Genomic DNA, 24,396 nt, shown 5'->3' on the forward strand with positions numbered 1-24,396 from the left:
TGTAAATATTAACCTGCAGATAAAATCACAAATAATACAATCAAATCTTACGATCAACTTTAATTTGTGGGATTCTTTATATTTGATAATGAGTGATCAATATCAGAACATTGAATTCTATCGTTAATGAGACTGCCATCGATATGAAAGACTTATCTGAAAAGAGAAATTGAAAAAAAAAATTGAATCGGATCCCAAAAGAATTAAAACAACGTCAATTTTTAAATGAAAAAAAATCTTATTTCTTTTTTTTTTCTGGATTTTCCTCTTAATTTATAGAAATCATCATATGAAAATATCTTTAAGTTACTTGACATTAATTAATTTATCCTCACCTTATCGTCCTCTGATCTTCATCTTTTTCATAAGTCTGACCAATCATTTCAGGTATTTCCAAGTGACATAAAAATTGAAAATTAGTATCTCGTGACATGACGTAGAGAAAACATATATTTTTTTTTCATTTATATTTTTATCTGAAGTAGGTATTGGAAAACTATATGACTTTCAAATCCAAATTAAAAAGCAAATACTGTTTTAATTAAAAAAAACTTATCTTAATTCAAATGTAAATCTGAAAAAAAACTGTAACTTTTGAGTGGCTTCTAAACTGCGAATATGTATGCATTATATTATACAGTTATTGACTGGGTATGAGGGCAACATATGATTTGTTGGACCTGAAGGTGAAAATGTTGCCCGAGGCCGCAGGCCAAGGGCAACATTTTCACCTTCAGGTCCAACAAATCATATGTTGCCCGAATCCCAGTCTATAACTGTTTTATTATACCCTTCACTGCTCACTTGAGAGTGATCAATTTAATCATTACACGCTATATTATCAATTATTTTGTATGGAAAATTATGGCTTCTTCAGTAAATATAAATCATCAAGCTGAGAAAGAAAAAAATCAATTATATATCTATTGTATCACAAAAATTATTTATCACAAAATATACTCTTCCTTCTTCCCTACCTAGCTGTTAGCAACAACTCTTGTAGCTCTTAACTTCGGCTATTTTCACGTCGCCGATATTTCACGATGATTAATTAATTATTGTGACGTAACAGACGAGTGACGTTGCGGTCTAACAATTCTTATGTAAGACCGGTCAATAGTGAAATTGTTAGACCGACGTAATAAACAGTTCTTTTGTTGGACTTTTTATAAGTAATAAATATATAGAATGATATTTATAAGGGTATAACAAATGTATGTGATTGATATTTGAAATGGTTTCCATGTCGTTCTTTAAAATGCTAATTACATGTACACTGCATTCATCACCATTTTCAGAACTAAAAAAAAATCAGAAATAAAGGTTTTCTGTTATGCAAGAAATGCTAGCCTACGCGTAAACTACAGTCTTAAATTTTAAAAAAATGTTTAAGGCAATATAATTTATATCATATACATATCGCATTTTAATAAAAAGTCAAATTTTGAAGGGACAAATTTTAAAACTGTAGAGTGAGGTATATATATATGACAATAAAAGAAATGACACACCCTCGAGACATAAAGAGGGGGAAATATTATATAATCAGGTATTGGTTTTTTAGACTTGATTTTATACACATGGTTCTGCATAAATTTCTGTTTTAGATGTTAAAAAACGAAATCATTCAAGAGACATCATTTAAATTCTAATCAAGATAATAGCAGAACGTTATCAATTATTCACACAGATTTATATAACGTGACGTCTCAATGAGATTAAGCGACGTTAGAAATCAAAGTACCGAAAGTACTGATGGGAGTTGATTTTAATGAAGGCACCATAAATTGTACACGACTTTTCAAATAATGTAACATTAATGCTTCAAATTCAGTATGCAAGAAACAAACAATAAAAAATTGTAATAAAAGGGTTATTACACAGGTGAAAATCACATTCTAAGACATAATGTAGAAAAACAAGGAAATTCAAAAAATTGTGGTCCCTAGGTCTTTGTGGGTGAGATGTCATTATTTATTACATATTATGCCAAATATGAACGCCCTATCATATGTCATTCAAAAGTTATCACCAAAGTTGATTCTTTTTAAAGTTAGGCCAAACATGAAGGTCAAGGTTAAGGGGTCAGAAATTATCGCATACTCGAAAGCAAAAATGTAACCTTCACCTGGGACAGTTTATTAAGTTAACAATAGAGAAAATGTTTTAAGTACATGTAGGAGAAAGTCATCAAACTGCCCATTCTGTGAGAGAAAAAAAAATATTCTCGGCCCTTCGAAATTCGGGGAGTCTAACAGTTCTTGCTCTCACAGAATGGACAGTTTTCGGACTTTCTCCTTTATGTAACGTTTTTGCTATGATTACATATCACACTTGATTGTCCAAAGAGTAGGGTGAAAACAAAAGGGATGAAAATATAGCTGTATTGTTTAACTTAATAGAAAGTGTCAGATAAATTAAAGCCGATTCTAATCGCTAAAAAAAATATATTCGTTTTTCTTCTTGAAAAATAATTGTCCATAAATTATTTCAACTTTTGTCAAATTATCCCCAAAGTCTTTTTCTTTTTAAAGATATCAAAATTCAAAAGTTAAAAAAACAATTTTTGTTAGGTCACACAAAAAATAATTCTTTGTTTATATTGCGTGAAATCACCTTCGAAAAATATTAAATTTATCGCTTACATGTATAACTTATGAAGAACAAATCCGAGCATTTTTTCCACAACAAAGTGTACACGGGCAATATTCTAGCACTCGTTACTAAACTCCCTTTTTAAAAAATCTTTTAAAAAAATATCTGATTATCCTTTATTCTGTAAATATGCATATTAATATAAAAATTACTATGGATTATATTCAGTTAATTTCTTAATTTTTAAAAGATATATCATGACTTAGGATTCTATTAATGGAAAAAAAACACTCGGGTTTGAATTCTCTTCATAATTAGATATAACCGATAAAAGTATTTTTTTCAAAGGTGAATTCAAAACAGATCTTAACTTCCAGTCAGGAACTGCTGTTTGTCAACAAGGTTTTTGGTCTATGTTTTCCATGTACGGATTGTTGTAATAAACTATTAAATCAATCTTATAATTAATTTTTATATATTACCTATGTAATGACATACTTTTCTTGTTTAAGATACTATGTGCCTGTTTCGGGTGAAGCGGCTTTAAGATTTAAATGATAGCTCACTTGATTTCTGACTACTTCCCATGTAAAGCTTCATGAGTGAAGATGTCCTCATCGGAAGGAGAGAGAGACATGTACATATTTCTTTCAAATACAGGCCAAAGGGTGGTATATACTCTAAAGTAGGTAGGCACAAGCAGAAGCCTGTAGATATGCAGATTTTGATGTTGGTGTTCACGTTTTGACAAAAATATCTCAAATCTTTATAAACAATCACCTACAGGATTTAAGGAACACTATACGAAATATTCTTTGAGAACAACAGCGGCGACCTGCTTGTATAAAGCTGAGATTGAGGAACAGCCAATAACAGAGAAAAACGGGCCACAAATCTATAACAGTTTGAACCAACACTGAACACCAGCAGAGAGTAAATGAAATAATTTATGGAAATAGTGGGGATTCAGATGATGGCAAGTGTATGAAAAAGATAAAATTTTGTGACCCCTGTCCCAGAAATGATTCCACCTGCAGTGCATCTAGTGAGATATATCTTCATTGTTGGATATATTTATTGAATGGATCTACCACGTCCCGCTTTCAAGTACAAATGTTGTGAAGAGGATAGACGTTTGTTTATTAAAACAGAAACTTCTGGACGTAGTTGTTGTAAAATTATTATGCATCAAGATATTACATATTATGTGTCTTTTTTGCATTGGATTTGTCATTTCCCAAGACGATGTACTGTTGAACATTTTATATACATGTATTAATGTTTGATATTTATGCATAATTTTCTTATTAAATAAAAAAAAATTGCCTATTTGCATTACTAATTAAGTTCAGAAAATAGTTTACATTTCGTTTTCAACATTTAAAACTTGCATGAACATTAAGTTACCTTTAATTATGCACTAGGGTGACAAAAAGCTGTCGATTAAGTTACGAATTTAGAGTTTTTCAAATTAATGTACGGTTACAGGTGACTTAATGTACATGTTTTAAATAACCAAATCTATTATGCTATACAATGTACTAAAAACACAAAGGGTTACATGACAAAATGTTTTAAAAGTAAATTATACATTAATTTAAACTATTACTTTAATCAGAAAAGTACAACATGAATTAGCATTTGAAACATAAACTGATTATCTTGTATTTTCTATAGTATGCAACATCTCTCTCTCTCTCTCTCTCTCTCTCTCTCTCTCTCTCTCTCTCTCTCTCTCTCTCTCTCTCTCTCTCTCTCTCTCTCTCTCTCTGAAATAACTGCAATAGGTTAATAACAAGATTATACATTTTCCTTGAAAGAAAAAATATCGGTGAAAAGAAAATCACTTCAATTCTTGTTTTTTCCTTCCTTTGGTAATGGAAACAGAGACAACTCCGTTTAAAACATCATGTCCATGCGTACAATGCGACTAGGCCTGTTTGGTTTGTGAGTGATTTTCTTGGGATTATCAATATCCTCCACTCTGTAAGCTCTGTTAAGGAATGGTGTCTTGGTACAGCTGTCTTCAGAACAGAAACATTTAATTACCAAGACCAGTATGGCTACTATTCCAACAGAAAACACAACCCCGAGACCGAGACCTATAGCCATTTGTTCCTTGTTGTTCAAGGTCGACATCTGGAATAAAAGGGAGATAACGAACAGTATTCAATCTGGAATAAAAGGGAGATAACGAACAGTATCCAATCTGGAATAAAAGATATGGAGATAACGAACAGTATTCAATCTGGAATAAAAGGGAGATAACGAACAGTATTCAATCTGGAATAAAAGGGAGATAACGAACAGTATTCAATCTGGAATAAAAGGGAGATAACGAACAGTATTCAATCTGGAATAAAAGATATGGAGATAACGAACAGTATTCAATCTGGAATAAAAGATATGGAGATAACGAACAGTATTCAATCTGGAATAAAAGAGAGATAACGAACAGTATTCAATCTGGAATAAAAGATATGGAGATAACGAACAGTATTCAATCTGGAATAAAAGATATGGAGATAACGAACAGTATTCAATCTGGATTAAAAGATATGGAGATAACGAACAGTATTCAATCTGGATTAAAAGATATGGAGATAACGAACAGTATTCAATCTGGATTAAAAGATATGGAGATAACGAACAGTATTCAATCTGGAATAAAAGATATGGAGATAACGAACAGTATTCAATCTGGAATAAAAGATATGGAGATAACGAACAGTATTCAATCTGGAATAAAAGATATGGAGATAACGAACAGTATTCAATCTGGAATAAAGGATATGGGTATATAATAAATATAACAGTATTCAATCTGGAATAAAAGATATGGAGATAACGAACAGTACCCTTCGGATCAATCTGTTATAATAATATATATGTATTATGGAATAAAAGATATGGAGATAACGAACAGTATTCAATCTGGATTAAAAGATATGGAGATAACGAACAGTATTCAATCTGGAATAAAAGATATGGAGATAACGAACAGTATTCAATCTGGAATAAAAGATATGGAGATAACGAACAGTATTCAATCTGGAATAAAACATATGGAGATAACGAACAGTATTCAATCTGGAATAAAACATATGGAGATAACGAACAGTATTCAAGATCAAAAGTCCGTAAAACAATACAAAACAGGAGCAGAGCAAACACGGACCTCCAAAACATCAGAGGGGGGATCAGGTGCCAGAGAAGAGTTAACATTCCTTGCCGATCGGTCACACCCACCGTGTTCCATGATGAAGGCACAAATGTACTAGTATACTAGTATTGCCGTATAAGTAAGGGAAGTTGACGATTGAAAAGTTAAAATCATTTCATTTATCATACAATGTAGAGCCAATCCTCTAATGAGGGAAATAAAGTATGAATGAATGAATGAATGAATGAATGAATTAATGTTAGATTACCATTAACGTCTTTTTCTAGTAAAATATTTGAATATGAAACAGATGTTTCAGACTCTGTGGTATCTTTCATCTCAAGCTCACCGGGATATATCGAATCGACATAAGAATAGAAATAACCATTGTTAATTGACAATACGTCGTCAATATATCGAAATGTCGAGTTCAAGGCCATAGCAAGTGTTTTCTTATTTTCACGTTTATTTTGGACAAATTCTGATTCATATGAATACAACAATAAGTCTGTTAATAACGGGGCACAAGTGGTACCCATGACATTTCCAATATATTGTCGGAAGACCTTGTCTCCAAAAACCACTTATATAGAAATTGTCGATCAGAAACTCAATCATTTTTTTTTATATCAACTTCTGAATACTTATGTGTAAAATCAGAATGTTTTTTAACAAAATAATTTTGCAAATGACCATTGACAAGGTAAGTAAATTTACGAATTTCATTTTTATTGAAAAAGCAGCTGTTAATGATATCAAAAAGACTTAAGTTTAATTTATCGTGGGCATGGTTGTGTATTAAGGTGAAAATATTTAAGTTTTTAAGCTGTTGATGTTGATTAAATCTTCAGATTTACAAGTATAGTCATAATTATCTATAAATCTCAAAATAATCTATATTTTATCAATATTTTTTGAATAATGCATTTCAATTTTCTTTTTAATTATTATAAATTATTTTCTAAAAGTTAAAATTCTTATACTTAAATCTAGAACATTTAAATTAAGTGTTAGTTTAAAATTCATTTAATTTTGAAAGTAGTGCTCTGGTTTTTCATGTACCATGTAGAATTTACAGTTTTAATTAGGTAATTATTTCCAGAATATTGTATATTTCATATTTTCTCAGCAGAACACTATTTTTGAGAGTTCAAATAATAAATTTTATCTTACCTTAACTGAAAATGAAGGAACTTCAGTTTGCTTAGTGTCAAGTATATGAAGACCTCAATTTGTTCCTCCAGAGTCTTTCGATGGTTTTAAAAAGGAAGAAGATAGATGTACAATAATACGAAAGGAACCGCTCCAACAGAGAGAAACAGACTTGTCACTTTTAAAAGATTGCAATTGAATTTAAAGACTTTCTTTGGTGCAATAAAAAGGGTTTCTAAATGACAATCAGATGTGAGATTCTAATGGGAATTAAAATCAATTATGCAACTTCGATTATTAAACTTCCTTAGCTGAAAATAAAATCAATTTGTTTTTAAAACATGTGTCTCATCTTAAAAAAATTATTCAGTTTGTTTTACTGGTAGGTTCAAGTTGAATTAATAATTTAGTTTTTTTTTTAACTTTATTTCTATGTTTTTCAATTTTCATCTCTTATACGTGTATACATGTATATCTAAAAAAAATTAATTTACGAAGTAAGATCCCATAAATTTGAACAAAAATAGACATTATGTCTTTCTAAAGGTCTATGCTATAGATACATCTAAAAATATACATGTATTTATATTGGGATATTTCCTGAAAAAAAATTAAAATAAACCTATATTGGATAACAATACTTCAAAAACATAGCCACTGGCTAAAATATATTTTTACAAAGATATATTGCAGGTACCAGAAAACGTTAAGCGAACCCTTTTCTTTACTCCATTTAAAAATTTCAATGCAATCCAACTGTGTTACGTACCTTCTTTGTAATTTACTGATATATATTGTATGTGTTTGTTGTTTGCAGTAATTTGGCCGTCTTTTTTGCTTTTTTTTATCATCTACTTCTGGGAGGCGAACTTCAGAGTATTATGTTTCTTGTAATTATGCAATATGTACTCATTTTGGTCTGTTTTACCAATTATATTTATTACAGGAAATTTTTGGTTTTTGGCCTCCCAGTAATTTTTTTTTATAAATTTGATTTTATCAATGACATTTATGGAATCACAAACTTCTGTTGTTGTTGTTTGGCAAAAAAACTAGCTTCACTGAAGGCAGTTGCTTGGAATGTAAAAGGTTTTACTTAAATAAACTTCTGAATACAGAAAAAAAATTACTCCGAAGTTGATATTATACTGTTGACAATATCTCTTAAGTTTCTGGAGATCAAGTTTTTCAGCAACCTGTTGAAATTCCAAATTTGCTCCTGTCATTGGCAGACATTTAATTATTATTAAGAATCATAATTCATTCAAAAAAAGACTCTTGATGTGACAATTCAACGTTTCGATATGCATGTATCGATGAGTTTTATCTAAAAAAAAAAAAAAGCGATATAATTCATTTTTATTCCTAAGTTGATTCGTTTTGTATGTTTCACTGTTTGTATGTCTTTTAACGTCCCTCTCGAGAATTTTATATAGAAAGTATACATATGGAGACGCCACCAATTGCCGGTGGAAAGCTGCAAATGTTGTTCTATATATTCTCGACACTCAGGGCTATTGAGCATCAAGGGAATTTGTTCGTGTCTGCACCTACTGCGACACGGGACCTCGGTTTATATGGTATCAGCAGGACCGGTTTCCACGTCCCATGGTGGGATTCGTAAGGATCAAGTCCTTACTTCGCGAGAGTTTGACACGTCTGTTTCATATTTTGAATTTTACAAAAGACATTTATGGTAACCTCAATGATGACAAAACTTAATGATAAACCTGATTATTTCATCTATTCCGTCCTCAGTTAGTAGAAAACAACTTCCCTCATATATGTAGGTGTATGCCATTATATCACCTGCATTACGAGTTATGTCTTCCAGTTGATTTGATGTGCAAGAGCATGCTCTATGTTCGAATAATTAACGGCTAAAACAAGGAAAGCTTTTGACAATGAGACATATGAAGATAACCAACAGTGTTCAAGATCAAAAATCCATAAAACAATACAAAACAGGAGCAGAGCAAACACAGACCTCCAAAATATCAGAGGTTGGATCGGTGCCATGGAGGAGTGAGCATCCCATGCCGATCGGCCACACTCGCCGCGTGCTCCTTGTCATGATCGGGAAATAAGTTTATAAAACAAGGATTTCAACAATCTCGTTTCAAGTATGAAAAAGTTAGTGAATAATCAGAATACTGTATTTCTGTCTTCCTGCATGATAACGCACTTTAAAAAATTGTGTGACCGGTCGACAGGGGATATTTACTCCTACATGTGACCTGATTCTATGCCTGCTGTTTTTTTAGGTCCGTGTTTGTTATGCCTCTGATTTATTTTGCTACTATGAATTTTTGAGCATCTTTCTTTTGAGTTCAAGGGGATATTTCTGTTCAATGTAGGAATGAAAGTAAATTTTGTTAGTAGATAACAAGTCGTGTGATCAGGTGCCATGAAGGAGTAACACCTACTGACCGGTCACCTCCGCCTTATGCTCCTTTTCTTGATCGGGAAAAATCCGTAGACAATACAATATGTATATGAGAAATAAAAAAGTAAGTAGTCATATAACTCACTCCTTACAGTGTATGACGACGTCAGAAAAAAAACATCATTTTTGGAATGTTTATTAAAATAGTGCAGAATATTTTCTATTTATATACATCAGAGAACATGTCAATGGTTTAAAATCCATATGCCTCAGTCATTTTCTTCTCCCCCAAAAAATATTTCATAGCAAGCGAAGGAGGAAATATGTTCATTAAAAATAAATAGATGGCTCTACCTTTATACAACATATTTTTTAAATAAAGTGAAAAAAGAGGTCTACACAAAAAAGTCTAGGTTTTTTTATCGAGTCTTGCAGTCTTTATGTACTATTCCTGGTACATGGGTATTTGTTGACCAGAATCCAAACAATTAAAACCAAACAGTAGAAAATGATCAGAATTCCCGCAACCACCAACACTTCCCCGGGAAAGCTTGCTGCAGTCATCCTGAAAAAGACCCTGTTTTAGTACTATATTTCTGTGCGCTTTTAATTCTTTCCAAATCGAAGGCTGTTAGGCATACCATTTTTGTCAAGGTTGAAAATCTGTTATTCTGTATTTTAAGTAACTTTATCTTTCCTAATAAGATAAGATCCATAAAAATACATATATATGATAAAATCATGGAATGCATGTATAAGAGAGAGAGCTCTTTCCAGCAATTATCTTGCTCGTCTGTTCGCCCATCTACGTATTTGTCTCTCGGCGAAATCGTTTCAGGGCCATAACTTGTGATTGAGAAATTGATCCATGGCAGATAGATTAAATTTGACTCAGGATTATATCTTGAAGTCACCTAAAGATCAATTTTGCAAGTTTAAAGTCACAAAAAGTGATAGAAAAAATGTAAAAATTAATGTTTTATGCATGTCCGTTTCATTATCTTTCGTATTATTCAAATGAAGAGACATTGAAGGTTTCAAACTTCACACAAATATGCTTATGTGGTGAAGTTGTCTTATGACCTTCACTTACAAACAGTATTCATGTTCATTTTAAAATCTTTTACATACCAAAAGCTTATGAAAAAATAAAACTTTGAATTTCCAATCAATGCTCGATGTTTGCTGCTTTTGACTCTTAATAATTCAAACTTTTTCTTGCGACGGGTAAAATCAAAAGTTTCAAATACCAAGTGCATGTATATTCAATGTTGTTTCCCCCTTTGATATTCTATTTTAATTAAACAATCATTAATTTTCTTTGAAGATACTTTTGCATCAATTATTTATGAAATATATATAACAGAAATGTGATAAAATGAGAGTGCATGTAGGAAATGGAAGAGCTAAACATTAGAACTTAGGCGTGTTAAATTATAATTAAAATTTTAAATATATTTTCCTAGTTATAATTGAATATTCATCTTATTGTTCGGCCAAAAGAATTGATCAAGATCAAAAGATCCAGATGAAAATAAAGGCTTAACTACTTACGATTTGTAGGCAAAAAATAGATAAAGAACGGCCATAGTATTAACAAAATGTTGATGTTAAACGAGGTTGTTGAAATCCTCGTAACTTATGTTGAGTAACCTGTCTCGTTTTCAAATTAATCACACGCAGAGCAAGCCATATGGTATCGAATAAGACTGGACACAAAACCCCATAGGCAGGTGATAGCAAGGTTCATTCCTTACATGTATCATTTAATCTCAGTATGGAAATTAAGACAATTACCTCCAAAAATGGCTTCAAATTGAGCTTTTTTTTAAAGTAACGTAAAGCAAAGTAAAACGTATTTGATGCAACTCATTGTGACGTAGGCAACTTATGTTATATAAACGATATAAACTAAATCTTTTATCCAATCAAATGACGTGTTACAACTTAAAATTTTTCGCGTTTGTCATGAAATTTAGTTGTTGGCCTTTGATCGTCTTTAGTTAGTAAAACATCCAAATATGAGACAAATGTGTCAGACTATTTGGTGTCTTTTATTTCAAGTTCACTAGTTCACTAGAATATATCGAATCCACAAAATAAATGAAAATATAGAGTGCTAATTATAACGTTCATTTTTTAGTGCAAGTTTATGCATCGGACTCTTCAATTTTTTGATATTGTTTTAATAGAAAATTATTTTTTTAATGTGCGTCAAATTGAACAAGTTATATGGACTAATCAACGCATAGCTAAATCAATTCACAGTAGTCGAATTCATTGGTAGTAGAATTCATATAAAACCATATGAAAAAGTCAGTCCTAGTACATGTGGTCCATTATTTAATTTCAAGCATAAGTTTATATATTTAAAAAAATTTCTTACCTTACAAGAGTTAATCAGCCGAAATGCAGGAGAAAAATAACCAGTACCAATTATTATATATCTAAATTTCTTTATTCCACTTTTTTAATCACCCATTTATGTTAATATTTTTCTGATAATTATTCCACTTCGTATATATTTTCTTTTCTACTTTCGGATCAATGATTTTAAAGATTACACACAAAAATGATCAAAGCAAACCCAATTCTAAATGCAAACTTGAAAATAAAAATTTCATGTATAAACTAAACAATTCTAAATTTAGTTGATTATTATTCCGTCTATCTTTATTTCAAAAGAGCATCATGCAAATTTGTTATAAAACAATGGAAATAATTTATAGAGATGTTGAAAGAAAAAAAGGAAAAGTCTACCTTTATATGGTTAAACAATGTAACAGTCAATCGTTTTTGTTTGAAAAGCTCACTCTTATAATTGTAATTTGAGAGAATTTCATTAAAGTCCTCCCAAAGCTATTTTGCCGGGTAAATCAAAATGCTCTGCTAAAACCCCGTCTTTTCTCCTTACAAATTAACTACTGTTAAGAACAAACTTCAGATGAACACTAGAATGGTTTAAATCAGATGTTGATCCACAAAAACTCCAAATAATATATTTTAAATGTTTAAATTAACAATTTTTTCTCTCAAAAAAAAAAAAAAAGTAAAACATCAACCCGTACGAGTTCTATGCACTTTCATCAACTACCGTATATACTTGCCTATAAGTCGGTCCGCCTATAGGTCGGTTGTATTTTTTGGGGTTATTTTGCAGGGATTTGCCATTGACCCGCTTATAAGTCGGTGGAGCTTTTTGTCTTATGACAGTCATGTGACAGTTTCTAATAAATGGTCTGTTTTAATCTGATTTCAATTAATATTTTGGGAAATAGCCATAAAAGTCCATATTTGACTTTAAATCATAAAAAATAAATAATACCCTTTTTAGATGGAAAAAAATTATAAAATACATGTATATGAAAACTTATACTTTTTGTATAATCTTTCAATACATAAATGATATCATATATCCAGACTTTGTTCAAAGATAACTGTTGAAAATGTTTATAGAAAACTACGCTTCAGTGTCAAGAAAAACATTATGTCTTTTTATGACTCGCCTATAAGTCGGATATAGACTTTTGGACTAAAGTTGAACTCCCAAAATACCGACTTATAGGCGAGTATATACGATATTCCTCACGATTCATAATAACGTTTTGCCAAAGGTCAAGATGTTCAAAAATTCATGTTTACAAAAGCTTAAAATCTATGTGAGATATAAAGTAAGAACTTCAGATTATGAAAATACAATATATCATTGATTTACAGATAAAATGCATCACTTGAAAACAAATATATAAAAAAAATATTTTTTGAGAAAAATTTGCCTATTTAAAGAAAATACACCTGCTAATTCTGTACTTTTAGTGAAAAACCATCATTGCAGAAATAATATACTAGTATATTTATCAATGAAGGGAAAAATGGACGTGAATTGTCTCTAAAAAGTTGTTATGGAAAGCATGAAATAACCCTATTAAAACTGCCATTTGCATTGTACCTTAGATTTTAAATATTAACATTTGAAAACATTAAAAAATCACATCGTTTAAAATCACTGATCCTAAAAATAATCACTCGGAAGTTGATATTATAAAGAAGCTGGAGTTTCTCATTGTCATTAATATCTATGTATAGTCTAGGGAGATCATGTCTTACAACAAACTGTACAGTGCCCCTTTATAAGGCAACCTGTTTAATATCCCATAAAGCAAAGATTATTCAAGATTTTGTTTTAGTCTTTGTTGATCAAAAGCACCATGCTTCCATTTTTCAGGTTGGGAGTTCAAGTTAAAATGATTTTAACGATTGTATAGACTTGAAGCTGCCTATCAACACTGAGAGGCTACTCAGGCTTCGTTTTATACCCCGTAATTCAATCAAACTCTGTAAAACACCTTTAAGTCAATATTGCATCAACACTTTATTTTTACGTTTAGTACACTACATTAATACAAAGTTACAGAGGTAATGCACAAATTAAGAGTGTACGTCAGAAAAAAATATCAGGAATGGTAAAAAGGCTCTAAAGTCAGTACCTTATTTGCTCTGCAAGATTACTTCCATCATTTATAAAGTTAATTTTCTTTTTTAGAAGTCTTGGTCAAAATTTAACTATTTTTATATACCTAAAAAACAGAAGAAAAATCGACAAGTCACATTACATGTATAAGAAAAACTAATTTTGCTTAAAAAAATAATGTTCACTCATCAAAATCACTGTTTTTACCCATAAACTACATCATTTAAATTTGTTTCTTTTCATGAAGATAAAAATTAATATTTAAATTCACAAACTCAATTTTTTTAATCCTTCCTAAAATCCGTAACAGACAACAAAGAAAATGACAGATAGAATTTTACATAACAGCAATTCCATTGCTTTAATCATCATTGAAAAATAATTCAAAGAGCATGTAAAAAATATTGGGAAAAAATACTTCAAATACAAAAGGGTAGCTACATAACAAATATCAATAACAAAAGTTACACAAGTAAAATTGAGGTGGGATATGAAATACTACAGTGTTCTCTCCAAAACAGCTTTCACTGGATTGCCAATACATATTCAAAAAAAAAAAAAGAAAAAGAAAAAAGCCTTGTGTTTAAGTTTTATCAAAATATATCTACAAATATTAAAGAATGAACAAGAGTCTATAAATTTTTTTTTATATAAAATTCAATTTTACAGAATTCTTGCATTGTTTTCTTTTTTCAAGATTGCATAATTTTTTAATCTTACATAATCATGATTTGTTATTTTTTTCATAAACTTGTGAGGAATAAAATTTATGTGTATCATAATCAAAGTACAGGAGGTACTCCTCTACAGTTAATTTCTTCCCTTAGAAGGTGTCCATATTTTGCCAATGTGAAAAAGTGGTATAAATATAAATATTAAAGTAAAATGTTGAACACATCTTCTTAAGTAACTCTATTGCACAAGATAATAAACAATCATAGGACCCAGTTGCAAAAAAAGTTAATTTAATTTTTTTCAGCTAAAGCCAATGTTTAACAGGAAAATAACAATTGTCAGCAAAAAAGCATTTTTGCAACTCTGTCCTGAAATTTTACTCTTAAACTTCAACTTTAAAGCAAAATTTGATCACAATTTTAAGAATCAACATCACAAAAATAATTTTCACCATAATAAACATTTTAAATTTTATTTTCATCATTGTTTATAATTAGTTACAAACAAGAGGTTGAGCCACAACAATGTCATAATTATAAATAGAAAACATATAAAATCTTCAAACTTAACAAATATATAGAGATTTATAAATAGATATATCAAAGTATATCACCTATTGAGAGACATGACATTTTAATATAGCACATTGTAGATCAAAAATAAAATGGGCACTAACAGGAAAAAGATAGGTGGGAAAACTGAATCCAGCTGGAAATATATTAAATTTTCCTTATGACATTGAGTAATCTAGAAAGTATAATGTTTTTATTGAGGAATTTTATTCTCCTCAATTTCCATGAAATTCTCTGTTTGTAAATGCCCTGAAACCCAATAAATTCACTAAAGCTAGACTGGTAAAATATTCTTTTCAAAATCATTACAAGCATTAAAAGTATTTTCTTGAAAGTGGTTTTGAAAATCCGTAACAGATTGTAAAACATTTCAGAATTGCAAATTTTATCTTCAGAAGAACAAAAAAAATGTTAAAATAAAACAAAACAAACTTCTTCTTTCAGAAACACAATTCTTCTTCAACCATTGTAAAGTTTTTTTCCCACATACACCTAAGGTTCATCCCTGCATAAAATCTCATCAAAATGTGATTGTTTAGAGCAATTAAGTTGAGACCACAACAAAAAAAATATAATGTGTGTCGACTTCACACTGGGGGTATAATATATATAGATATATTTTTATGTATATACTTTTGACATCATTGATAATTCCAGGTGATGGACATGAGACTATCTATAACAGTAACAGGGACACTAAGATGACTATTTCCATGGAGATGAGCTGAGTGACTAGAGAGCCCCATCTGGTGATGTAAGGGGACATTACTGCGGTAGCGCCTTCAGTATAGCGTGAACTTCCTCTGCAACTGCAGCCAGAGCAAACTGGAACTGTTCCTGAAAAAGTCAGTCAACAATCAATATAACACTGATAAATCCATAACTATACCTATAGGTTGAACCATAGCTTACTTCCCTTCATGCATAAGTATGCTTAATTAACAAAAATGAGCCAGATTTTTACAAGTAAATTGCAATACGTAAAAAAAAAAAATACACAAGGAATTAAAAATTCTAAATTTTCATAAAAAAATTTATGTAGCTGCTCATCAAAATCATGCCCAACATTATACCAACAAAATTCTGTCTAAATTTTCATAAAAAAATTTATGTAGCTGCTCATCAAAATCATGCCCAACATTATACCAACAAAATTCTGTATGAAAAGAGGAAGATTCCATAGTTCTTTTATTTTAAATACTTTATCAAATAGCTAACCCCACTCTGGAGTCTCATTCTTAAGAAATGAAATGTCCTATCTTAGTAAATGGTTTGCTGTACCTAATATTTTATGTAAGAAACCAACTCTAAGGTTTGCATCCTGGACTAAAAGACCATGAATTTCACCATCTCAAGTATAGACAAGGAATTGTTGTTTTATTTCTGATATTTTTTATCAGCTTTTATATTTTTTTATTTCCATTAACCAATACTTTAGCTTAAAATAATTAATTTCTCCCCGAGCTGGAGTTGTCTTTCCTACCTTAGTTTTCACCATGTTTTTCCTCTGATCCCTGATGTGTTCCAGTGTGGCTGCTATGTCTATTTCCTTGGCTCCTGTTTCAATAAATAATATTAAAATTAAATATATTGAAATTTGACTTGAAATATTTTAAAGTCACATTGTTTAATTTACAAAAGCATCAAAGCATAACTATGATACCATTATTTTGAAATATATAAAAAATGACATTGAATACTTTGTTTTTCAAAAAAAAAAAAAAACTTTAGGTAAACATTTTAAAATTAGAGATGTATTCCACAACCAATGATTATCATATACTTTGCATTTCAGGTTATATCAAAGATTTAGTTCCTAAAATTACTTTAAAGCCATAAAGAACCTGTTGTCACCTGAAAACAACCTTTTGCAATGTTGTTCAGAATATGTGCTCCTGAAATTCACAATTCTGCCACAAAAAACTGATGTTATATGAAACTCACCTTTTGCCATTACATAATCCCAATATAGAACTTCAGGACCTGATTATTTCAATATACTGTCTGTCTTGAGGTTGAGAAGTCATATTTGATACTCACATTTTGCCAAGACTTAAAGGTTCAGAAGGGCATCTCAGCTAATGTACACCTTTTGCGGTTCAGAATCTGATGTTACCTGAGACTTACCTTTAGCCATGTGGTTCAGAATCTGATGTCACCTGACACTCACCTTTTGCCATGCGGTTCAGAACCTGATGTTACCTGACACTCACCTTTTGCCATGTGGTTCAGAACCTGATGTTACCTGAGACTCATTTTTAGCCATGTGGTTCAGAACCTGATGTTACCTGACACTTACCTTTTGCCATGCGGTTCAGAACCTGATGTTACCTGACAATTACCTTTTGCCATGCGGTTCAGAACCTGATGTTACCTGACAATAACCTTTTGCCATGCGGTTCAGAACCTGATGTTACCTGACACTTACCTTTTGCCATGCGGTTCAGAACCTGATGTCACCTGAGACTCACCTTTTGCCATGCGGTTCAGAACCTGATGTTACCTGAGACTTACCTTTTGCCATGCGGTTCAGAACCTGATGTTACCTGAGACTCACCTTTTGCCATGCGGTTCAGAACCTGATGTTACCTGACAATTACCTTTAGCCATGCGGTTCAGACCCTGATGTTACCTGAAAATTACCTTTTGTCATGCGGTTCAGAACCTGATGTTACCTGACAATTACCTTTTGCAATGCCATTCAGAACCTGATGTCACCTGAGACTCACCTTTTGCCATGCGGTTCAGAACCTGATGTCACCTGACACTCACCTTTTGCCATGCGGTTCAGAACCTGATGTCACCTGACACTCACCTTTTGCCATGCGGTTCAGAATCTGATGTCACCTGACACTTACCTTTTGCTTCAGAACCTGATGTCACCTGACACTTACCTTTTGCAATGCCATTCAGAACCTGATGTCATCTGAGACTCACCTTTTGCCATGCGGTTCAGAACCTGATGTCACCTGAGACTCACCTTTTGCCATGCGGTTCAGAACCTGATGTTACCTGACACTCACCTTTTGCCATGCCATTCAGAACCTGATGTCACCTGACACTTACCTTTTGCCATGCTGTACAGAACCTGATGTCACCTGAGACTCACCTTTTGCCATGCCATTCAGAACCTGATGTTACCTGACAATTACCTTTTGCCATGCGGTACAGAACCTGATGTTACCTAACAATTACCTTTTGCCATGCGGTTCAGAACCTGATGTTACCTGAGACTTACCTTTAGCCATGCGGTTCAGAACCTGATGTTACCTGACAATTACCTTTTGCCATGCGGTTCAGAACCATGTCAATAAGAGTATACGTTCCTGTTCTTCCACAACCATCACTGAAAGTAAAAGTAAAAGCTGAATGATTTATAATGTCAATTAAGAAATGTACAGGTCATTTATAGTCAAAATATTCTTCAAAGATAAAGCAGAGCAAGAAAATTAACAATAAAAGCAATTAAAACATTATTATTCTAGTAAAACTTTCATTTCCTTTTTTTATTTTTATTTGCTTTATTTTTTTTTTTTTACAATTTGCTTAGCTACAGGAAGTGATTTTTTTTTTTTTATCAAATTGAACATTTCAGAGTGATTAAAATAAACACCTGTATACATTTACATGCAATCCCCCTCCTTTTTAACCCCCTTCCCCAATTGCACCCCCCCCAAAAAAAATACAATAATAAGAGACTAACCTGCAGTGTACAACAATAGGACAAGATCTCCCCCTGTAGGACTTGTTCACCTTCCTGTAGAAAGAAAAACAACATTAATTTCTTTAACTTTTGTTTCACCTTATTTTTGACTATCACATTCAATAGTACATTTACAACTTTATCTGAACGGTCAATCCATATTGTCAACATCTTACAATATCGTATAGAACATATTTCTTTGTGTCTCGATTTTGTTTACAACAGTGGAGTCTTTTTATGGATGGGATTGCGCATATTGTCACTATATGATTAGATTTCTATTTAGTGGATGCAATGCAGTTGCAAAATGGCACAACATCAATACAAATAAAACACAAGACTCAGCATTCACTTTAGTTTCTATACATATTACAAAGTACACCATAACAACATCCATAATCCAGTGGTTCCTCTGATCATGTTGTTAAAGACTGCTCCTCAAATAATGTCTAGACAAATACACATCACAATATCTATTTAGAAATAAAGTCCAGTAAAAAAAAGGGCCAAGAATGCATCATTATCTCCCCAGTATTGCAGTCTCTAGTTGAACACTTTAAGAATAATGATGACAGTTCAGTTATTTACAGGAAGTGGACGTAGGGTCTGGATGGATGAGGTTTTCAGTTGACTTCTGTACATAAGTGATGTTTGACATCTGTTTCCCATTTCCAAAGTGGTTTCAGCTGATTCATCTGTATTTTGCTGGTGCCCACACAACCAATCCTACAAGCATTCCACGGACTGGCATGGTTGTAAATGAAGTGAAGGTTTTAGAGTGGTATCTTCATTAAGATTCAGCAGCCCAATCAAGCAACTGTTTGTCAGTTCTTGTGGATAGAACGGACCACCCTCTTCAAGGCATGCAGCAGCCTACAGCAAATGTTTCATAGCAAAGCTATTCGTCTTCTTTTACAGCAAATAGGACAGCTACAAAGCACTGACTGGATGTCTTCCTTTTGTATAGTAACACAAAATCAATGTGTCTTGCTCTACTTTTGATTTTTTGGGTGAGTAGAATTAGTGGCAAGATTATACATTCCAGTTCATTTTAGTGACTAAGACATCCCTCTACTTATGGGTTGTGGTGAATATGCTGAGTGATTAGTGGCACGGTCAAACCCTTGATCACTTTTGTGACTATGCAATTTGTGGACTCAACAATTGCTAAACCACAAAAGCTGTCACAGGAATTGAGAGGGTTATGTAGCGCTGGCTAGCTATGTGGCACTAGGCCTTCTACGACAAAAGCAAGCCACAGCTCTTAACAATTTTTTTTTTACTACATCAATAAAATGGAGTAGACTCTATTTAAGGGTTTATATTAGAAAAAAAGGTAGATTGACACCAAAAGCAAGATTGGAAAAACTTGATTTCTGTCTAAGATTTGTAATAAAACACTTTAGAAACCATTTTGATTTCATTCACAAAAGCAACAGGCAACAACAAATGACTATTATACAACACAGATAAATTTAGAAAAAAAAAAATATTCATTTTATAAACATTCTTAAATATGTTTTTGATCCTTTCTTTTGGAAATTTAAGCACTGATGTTGCTTTTGAATAAAAATTGCATAAAGGTATACTTTGAATTTTAGTTCCATAAACATAGCCCGATATCAATTTGGATTTGTGGTGGTGGGTGGGGGTGTTGAAGAGAAGTTGGTGGGACTGCTCCCCATTTTCAGGTATTTTTGAAGGTGTGACATTTGAGAGCATTCAGAGAATGGTAAACACATCTATTCTAGCAGTATTCATATTTAAGCACTTTATAAACCGTGTAGAAGCAGAACTCCAAGTGCTCTAATTTATGGTTATGTTTAACAGATGATGAGGAATGTTTTGTTACATTTTCAGTGAGCGAAATAATATGGATGTTTACAGTATTGAATTTCTTTAATCTTTTAAAGGAAAATTCTTAGTAGTAATCTTAATAAGGCTTTTTTTCATTTCTTTCATATATCTAAAATACCTGTTGGAGTTTTTAGGTTTTATGATTCAAAATCTATCATATTTTTAAAAGAGTTTTCCTTACAAATGAGAAAAATTTGTTTTACCCACTATTCAACATTGTGGGGCGTAAGGATTATTTAGTTTAGGTCTTGTTTAGATGCTAGAGGAATAGGTTATTTTTATGAATCAATATATAAATTGCCTTACCTTCTGAAATCAAGCAGAGCTTTGATGGACTTGGGAACCCCCAGGTCGGGCCAGGTCAGGTAGTGGAACTGTGTGACCGTCCGAGTCTCATTGGTCTGTAAGTTCTTCAGGTAAAAGCTTCTAACTAAATAGTCATCACACCATATATGTTCTGACACCAGATGAACCTAGTAAAAAGAGAAAGAAAAAGCTTCTAACTAAATAGTCATCACACCATATATGTTCTGACACCAGATGAACCTAGCAGCAAGAGAAAGAACACACTTCTAACTAAATAGTCATCACACCATATATGTTCTGACACCAGATGAACCTAGCAACAAGAGAAAGAAAAAGCTTCTAACTAAATAGTCATCACACCATATATGTTCTGACACCAGATGAACCTAGTAAAAAGAGAAAGAAAAAGCTTCTAACTAAATAGTCATCACACCATATATGTTCTGACACCAGATGAACCTAGTAAAAAGAGAAAGAAAAAGCTTCTAACTAAATAGTCATCACACCATATATGTTCTGACACCAGATGAACCTAGTAAAAAGAGAAAGAAAAAGCTTCTAACTAAATAGTCATCACACCATATATGTTCTGACACCAGATGAACCTAGTAAAAAGAGAAAGAAAACTTAAGCTGTGTTCATTGCATTAGTATGTCTGAATGCCAAAGAAAAGCAAAGGTGGTGGGGTGGGATAGCTTAAGATGCTTAAATTCCTGACATTAACATTTCAATGCAATAAAAACACAAAGAAATCATAATAGTTATGTTGTATGGTCATTTTTAACTAAATAAAGACATGTTTAAGATTTGTGCTCCTTCAAACAAGAAGCATTAGGTCCCATCAGAAAAATTACATGCCCATGATATAGAATCCCAATACATACGCAGGTAATGGTTCTTACATGCACTTCATTTTTTTTTTTACAAGAAAGAGCAGTAATCAATTTTACCTTTGTTTTCAAAGAACAGAGAATTCCAGGGCCTCCAAATAAAACCCCAAATGTTTTATAAGAAAAAACATAAGAGTTGTCACTTTATTTGCATTAAACAATAAAACCAATCCATCTCTTCTAAAAGTTTTAATAAGTTTTTAAATATTTTGGCAATTAAAAGGTCAGTTCTAAAGGGCCCACCCAGCAAAATGCCAGTACAATTCATTAAATCTCCTCTGGAATTTTTTTTTTTATTAAAGAAGGGCCTTTCGGGATATGCACGAGTTTTAAACAAATATTAAAGAGAATGCCACTTACTTCATAGATATGATACAAGTCACTTCCTTCCTCCGGCCAATAACGGTAACACATGGCCTCCCCGTTCTCCGTCAGTCGCGTCAACATCACAATAACGACACTGCCCTGCTCCCAAACCATCTAAATAAAAAATAGAAATTAATTGTCAGTCATGTCAGGATCACAATAACAACCCTACCCTGCTCCCAAACCATCTAAATAAAATAGAAATTAATTGTAAGTCATGTCAAAATCACAATAACGACACTGCCCTGCTCCCAAACCATCTAAAATAAAAAACAGAAATTAATTGTAAGTCACGTCAACATCACAATAACGACACTACCCTGCTCCCAAACCATCTAGTACAATAAAATAGAAATCAATTGCAAGTCACGTCAACATCACAATGACGACACTACCCTGCTCCCATACCATCTACAATAAAACAGAAATTAATTGTAAGTAACGTCAAAATCACAATGACAATGCTACCCTGCTCCCAAACCATCTAAAAAAAAATTACGAAAAATATCTAAAATCTGCATACATGATATTTAAATTTTACATTTCCAATGTCTTTGTCCGAGATAAAATTAAAAATAGTTAAAATACTTTATTTCTACATAAGTCTACTGGTTCAACAATAGGCGCGGTTTAAAAAATCACGAGCAGGGCGGGACAAATAGAGACAAGAAGCAGGGCTTGTAGCACGTGGATAGGCGGGATCAATAGCATGTAAATATAAGGAATAACTGTCAGATTTTTTTTTCATGACGATGATCAATCGATTGGCTTGCATGATAATTTTATGCATAAACGCCTTTATGCAAATTATCACGCAAGAATCATGAAATAAAAAAATTAGACAGTTATTCCTTATTTATTGAATCTATAAACAAAACATAGAACAATCATTTATAATATAAATATAATATAATGCTTGACCAATTAGACAAAAGTCCACTCATATAGGGTGGACTCATTACTTTTGGTGTACTTGGGATGAACCTTGAATGAACTTAATGCTGCATTTCATTTCAGGAATTTTGCAACTAATGAAATCAAACTCTTTTCTGGAAACATCTTGACTCATTAAGATTTTCTAAGCCTACACTATTAAGGAAACCTTGTAATAAACTGCACTTAATACCCTACATAAAAAACATTTCATTTTCCTTACATGATATATCAAACCCTTCATTAACAGAAGAAAATTACAAAAGAAATGGTCTGACATCCTTTATGGATATTATATAACAACATTCTGACCTACATAATTTGGATAAATCTGAATGATGTGAATAGTGTCCTTTAATGGGAATATTCAATGTCTGTTTATAATGAAGACTTTTATTTACTTCTTTACTTTTTAAAATTCATTTTAAAATATAATGAGTTTTATGAAACTTGAAATGGTGCAAAGTTTTTTCCCATTCATATTATAATTTTTCAAAAATAGATTTGCTTTCTTATCTAGATTAGTAAAGCTGCTTTATTAAATCTTAATGTTAAAAATAATATAATTATATTCTGATTTACAAACAAGACAATGTCAGGCCATAAATTAGAACATTTCTTTGCATTGTAATTCCTTGTAAAGAACACAATTAAATAACAAACAGGGTCCCACATTTCGTCACTGTGAATAAGGAATAAAATGATTTTTTAATCTCTATATAAACTGGATTCGAGACATTGAATACTGACATTGAAATGCCACATTTTAACCTTGGAATTGATAATCTATTTCTTGTTGCTAACTTGGACATACAACATTTAGACACTAGATTTTAAAGGCATCTATTGTTCACCTTGACCTATGAAAAATTAACCTTGGAAGTAAGAGTCATATTCTTATAACTTTTAATCACTGACCTTCACCTATGACATTTGAACCTTTGAATATATGTAGGCATCTATTTATCTCTGACCTAGCTTGGCCTAGGACATTAACGAATTCGTTTAAACATTATAAAAAATGCATTTTTCAAGTTTTACTATCAAATATTTTGCCTATACAATTAAACCGCCACCTTTTGTAATTTAGAAACATACATCTTTGGCGATATTGAATTTACAACTTTTAGGAAAATGAAATTTACTCACTTGAAATACCATTTAGTGGGTGATCTTAAAAAGTACATGTATATAAAAACATATTTCTAAATTTGAATAACTTCCATTTTGCCAAAACAAAAAGAAACAATATTTGTTTTCAATGTTGATTATGTTTTAAATTAATCCTCTCTGATTTTAATGCACATTGTTTATAGCAACATTGTTA

At 31.7% G+C, this 24,396-nt stretch overlaps 1 protein-coding gene across 1 annotated transcript in view; it reads right to left on the minus strand.

Annotated features, from left to right (window-relative positions):
- Positions 1-13,649: 13,649 nt before the first annotated feature.
- LOC134239250 (receptor-type tyrosine-protein phosphatase N2-like) overlaps positions 13,650-24,396 on the minus strand; it is an 85,509-nt gene continuing 74,762 nt past the window's right edge. Inside the window, exons 17-22 of the mRNA XM_062721412.1 lie at positions 22,131-22,250; positions 20,881-21,047; positions 18,718-18,771; positions 18,296-18,360; positions 16,498-16,571; positions 13,650-15,851 (exon numbers count right to left, since the gene is read on the minus strand). Coding sequence (XP_062577396.1) covers positions 15,780-15,851; positions 16,498-16,571; positions 18,296-18,360; positions 18,718-18,771; positions 20,881-21,047; positions 22,131-22,250 — 552 coding nt within the window. The 3' untranslated portion in view covers positions 13,650-15,779. The remainder of the gene's footprint in view (positions 15,852-16,497; positions 16,572-18,295; positions 18,361-18,717; positions 18,772-20,880; positions 21,048-22,130; positions 22,251-24,396) is intronic.

This window comes from Saccostrea cucullata, unplaced genomic scaffold (assembly GCF_032062105.1).
Source record: "Saccostrea cucullata isolate Sc308-1 unplaced genomic scaffold, CSIRO_AGI_Scuc_v1 ctg317, whole genome shotgun sequence".
NCBI classification, from domain to species: Eukaryota; Metazoa; Mollusca; class Bivalvia; order Ostreida; family Ostreidae; genus Saccostrea; species Saccostrea cuccullata.